The sequence below is a fragment of the Phascolarctos cinereus genome, unplaced genomic scaffold (assembly GCF_003287225.1).
Source record: "Phascolarctos cinereus isolate Bilbo 61053 unplaced genomic scaffold, phaCin_HiC Scaffold_4;HRSCAF=312, whole genome shotgun sequence".
In the NCBI taxonomy this organism is placed as follows: Eukaryota; Metazoa; Chordata; class Mammalia; order Diprotodontia; family Phascolarctidae; genus Phascolarctos; species Phascolarctos cinereus.
This window is the reverse complement of record NW_027555847.1, coordinates 670,031,921-670,036,732: the sequence shown is the minus strand read 5'-3', so window position 1 is coordinate 670,036,732 and position 4,812 is coordinate 670,031,921. Positions and strand designations below refer to the sequence as shown.

General features: G+C 44.6%; 1 protein-coding gene across 1 annotated transcript; it reads right to left on the bottom strand.

Moving 5' to 3' along the window:
* Positions 1 to 366: 366 nt before the first annotated feature.
* On the bottom strand, positions 367 to 1,311 carry LOC110196255 (olfactory receptor 10H1-like). Its single transcript, XM_020969431.1, has one exon. The coding sequence runs from the start codon at positions 1,309 to 1,311 to the stop codon at positions 367 to 369; it is 945 nt and encodes a 314-aa protein (XP_020825090.1).
* Positions 1,312 to 4,812: the final 3,501 nt, after the last annotated feature.

The window sequence follows — 4,812 nt, the reverse complement described above, 5'->3', positions numbered from 1 at the left end:
GGGACTTCTCATGATACCCAGCCAGGAACTCATCAATCATGAATGAACATCCATAAAAGCAAAAGGACTCTGAAAAACCATGCTTTAAGAGTAAGCAAAGGGAGGAAATGAGTCATGTGAGATCAGTATCATGGAGGTTGTGATCCCATTCCTAGGGCTATTAATAAAGTTGGAGCATGCTATCTCCCCACACTGGAGTGTGGGCTCCCCCAAAATGGAGCCTTTCTCTTTTTTTCTATTTGTATCCCCAACACTTAGCACAATACTTGGCATATTGTATGTGCTTAAAATTCGTTTTCATCTAGGAAGTGTACCATAACATGACTTGGATTTATTCAAATTCTTTACCATCTTATAGTCTCCCCATTACAGTCTTGAGGGGCACAGGCTCCTGAGGAGGACTTTCTTCAGGGCATCTTTCAGTTCCTTATTTCTCAGGCTGAAGATGATGGGGCTCAGGAAGGGGGTGAGAGCACTGTAGGAAATGCCCATCAAGGTATCCCCTTCCAGGGCTTCTAAGGCCTTTGACTTCAGGTGTACAACGGAGGCAAAACTATAGTGTATAACCACCACAATGAGGTGGGAGGCACAGGTGGAGAAGGCTTTGTGCCGGCCCTCAGCTGAGGGGATCTTCAAGACGGTGGCTGCAATGAAGGTATAGGAGAGAAGGATAAGGAGGAAGCAACCTAGCAGGACTATGATGTACAGCAGCCCAATCCCTATGGCTACCGCTGAGACATCTCCGCAGGCTAGCTTCACTAAGGGGGGTACTTGGCAGAAGAAGTGATGGATCTCATTAGGCCCACAAAAGGTCAGGTTGAAAATGGGAAGAGTGATCACTAGCCCCATGACTATGCCACTTAGCCATGAGGATGTCACCAGCCAAGCACATCCCCGTGAGCTCATAAGCACACTGTAGCGCAAGGGGTGGCAAATGGCCACATAGCGGTCGTAGCCCATGACGGTGAGCAAGAAGCAGTGAGTGAGACCACAGGCAAAAGTGAAAAACATCTGGTTGGCACAGCCCCAAAAGGAGATGGTGTGGTGAGTGGAGACCAGGTCAGCAAGCATGCGGGGATTAATAGCCAACGTGTAGGAGATTTCTGAAATGGAAAGAGTACACAGGAAGAAATACATGGGCTTGTGGAGACTCCGCTCACGCCAGACAGCCAACATGATGAAAAGGTTGCCCAGCAGTGTGAATAAATACATCAGCAGAAAGAGCACGAAGAACAGGTGCTGAAGTCGGGGGAATGGTGAGAAGCCAATGAGGATAAATTCAGTCACTGTGGTTTGGTTTTGCACCAGCATGGAGACTATGCCAGAGTAGGACATGAGAAAACAAGGTTATCATTGAATCCCAGACTCTTAGAGGTGAAAGGAACCCCAGAGCGCATCTAGTCCTATCACTACCCAAAGCATCAATCTTCTCTAGCACATCCCCAACAAATGGTTATGCATCCTCAACTGAAAAACTTCCAATGATAAAGAGCTCCCTCCTTCCACAAACAAATCATTCTGGTATAAGACAGCTCTGCTTGTTAGAACAGGGGAACAAAAAACAAAATGACAAAAATGGATGGGAACTTGGCCCTTCCACAATAAACCACTCTGCCATGAGGCTTCTCTGTGTTGAACTAAAATCAGAGTCTTTAACTTCTACCCACCACTCTTACTTCTGCCCTCTGGGGTTAAGCAGAACTCTTCTAATCCCTAGCAGCACTTTAAATTCTTGAAGACAAGTATGGTTTTCCCCACCCCTCCCCAATCTCTTTTCTGGAATAAACCTACCCAATTCCTTTGAACAATTTCTCTGTAACTCTATCTGCAGTCTCCTCCCCATCATGTTTATCCTGCTATAGATGTTGTCAGTGGCCTTCCTAAAAGGTGATGCCTGGGTCTGAGCACAGTACATCAGATTTGACCTAAGCAGGGTTAAGAGGATCAGGACAAGTGTCTCCTCTTGTTCTGAATAAAGAGTGGTGAAGGGAAGAAAGTACTGGATCTGGAGGGAAAGGATTTGGGTGCAAATGTTGCCTCTGTTACTACCTGTGTGCCTTAACCACTCTAGGCTTCATCTATAAAATCAGGGAGTTGGAGAGGATGCCCTCTAAAGCCCTCTCTAGTTCTAATTTCATGATTTCTGATCTCTCTGCCTCTCTTAAGGCACCTTAAGAACCTCAGGTTGATTTTTGGCCTCTATGTCACACTGTTATCTCCACTGAACTTATAATAAACTAAAACCCCTACTTTCTTTATTTCCCAGTTGTTCTTCTTCCATTAGAACTCAAAGAGACCTTAGAGGTTATAGAGTCTGATCCTGTCATTTTACAGATGAGAAAACTGAGTATTAGAGAGATTAATTGATTTGTCCACGGTCACACAGCTAAGAAATGACAGAGGCAGAATTTGAATGTGGCATGTTCTAATTGCGCAATTGATTTTTCAAACCCACATATAGGACTTTACATTTTCCTCAGGCAGGTCACTTTTCTTGTCTGGGCCTCTATTTCCCCATCTGTAAAATGATGGTATTTGACTAGATGACATTCAACGTCCCTTCCATCTCAGAATCTATGGTCCTTGTTCAGTGATCTCTAGGTCTTTCTAAAAGTTGCCAAGTAAGCTGAGATTGCTGTAACTTTTTTGGTTACCATTCACATAATTGCCTCATACTCAGTGTGTGGTGCACAAAAACACTCACTTTTTAAATTTAACTATCACTTAGTTTCCCTGCTTCAATCTTGTACTTACAAGATTGTGTTGATTTTTTAAATCCAATTATAGGATGTTACATTTAATTTATAGTGAATCTCATTTTTATTAAATTTGATCCCAAAGTGACCTTCTGCAGCAGGAATGGAGTGGCAAAGCAAGTGTCCCCTTTTAGCATTTCTCAGGCTCAGTGGGTCCCAGGGCATCACTCAACCTTTTCCTCCTCAGGTGTCCTTCACATCCCACCCCAAACTGCCCTGTCTCCTGAGAGAGTTGGGCAGGTCTGTGTCTCATATCACCTGCCTCAATTGCTCCAGGACACAGGGATGTCCTCGCCTTTGACCCTTCCTTACTGGCCTCCTCCTCTAGAGCTCCATCCATTGGAGAGTCTGAAGCCCCTTCCATTACAGATATTTCTCAGATCTTTCTAGACCTCTGCTTACTCCATGGGGAAAGGTTTCTACACTAAAGATCATAGACATTGACAGGAAAATGATCTCCAAGGCCATCTAGTCTAAGCCTTTCATTTTACAAGTAAAGAAACTGAGGTCTGAAAAGGGAAAGGGATTTGTCCAAATTCCCACTAGTAGCAAGGTCCTGAGTTCAGATTCTCAGCCTCCAAATTGAGACCTTTCCAGGGCAACTTACTGATTCAGCCTTCTCTCTCATGGCTACATGTTCTATCTCAAGCCCATCCCAAATATTAGCTGTTTCCCCTCATGGCTATTGTATCACAGCATCCTGTCAGCTCTTTGTCCTTCATGTCACTTGTCTCCACTCCTTGTTCACATTGGTTTTTATTCTTGCTACTTTTGCCACCTCTCTTTCCTAAATTCAGAATTGTAAAGCACTGCCCCCCCCCCCAAGGCTATCTTACTCTCTGATTCTCTGCCTGTGGTGCCTCCTTCCTTACCTCTGCCTGTGCCTGAGTTCTCATCCCCTCCACAAGTAGGGAATGAGTGTCTTTGCCAAAGTCTTTGCTAATCCTCCCTTCCAAAAAATGGTGTCAGGAGCTCAGATCACAGATTAGAGATTTAAAGTTGGAAAAGGCCTCAGATATCAACTAATTAAACTCCTTCATTTTACAGATGAGGAAATTGAGGCATATCGAGTGAAGCTGCTTTACCAAGTTTCTCCCTTTCTTGACCAGCTTGGATCCTTACAATGATTTCCCTCCTGTTAAGTAGTAATCTGTGACTGCAGCTTCTTCCCAGGGCTCCTCAGCCTGCCCTCTGGCTCAAGCACAATGAGGTTAATCCTCTTTCCCTATGACAGTTTTCATATACTCAAAGAGAATACTCACATTTTCCCTAACTCATCTCTTCTCCAGATTAAGAATCCACAATTCCCTCCATCTTCTCCACCCTCATCCAAAAGTCTTCCAGTTGCCCAAGATGCTTCTTCAGGGATCTCTCTACCTAAGGTCCCTTCCAGCCCTGATATTCACTTTTCTAAGGACCTTCCCACATCTGACATTTTTTTTGAAAGACCTTCCCAGCTTTGACATTCTGTGTTCTGAGGACCCTCCCAGCTCTGACTTGTTGTATTCTAAGTTCCCTCTCAGCCTAGATATTCCATGTTCTAAGGTCTCTCTCAATGCTTACATGCTATAATTCTGTCATGATGACCAGAAATGACCACAACTATCCTGATGCATCCTGAGTAGGTCAGAGGATGCCTCCATCTTTCTCCCTCCTGCAAAAACCTCTGGGCCTGGCAATGTTGTCTTCTCTCTCCTATCTACCTTCTCTTCCCTAGATTTATCAACTATGTAATTTGCAGACTACTGAGGCCCATGCTCCTCTTCCCACCTGAAGTGGTACTCAAAAGTCTTCTTGGGATAAAGTAGAGAAGGACAATTCCCTTCTCCTTGAAGTATGGGGGGAAGAAAATAGCTCACCTGAGGGGGTGTGAGAGTCTAGGACCTGAGTGACTGCTTATAGCTACCCAACTTGGTGCTGCTTTCGCTGAAGCAAAGGGTATGAGTGCAGTAAGTTCAAGCTTGGCTCCAGAGTAAAGAGAGAAAAGTGGTCAGCTTGTCCATGAATAAGCTGTAGGTCAAGCCAAAGTGGGAAAAGATCAGCAGATTTATACCTC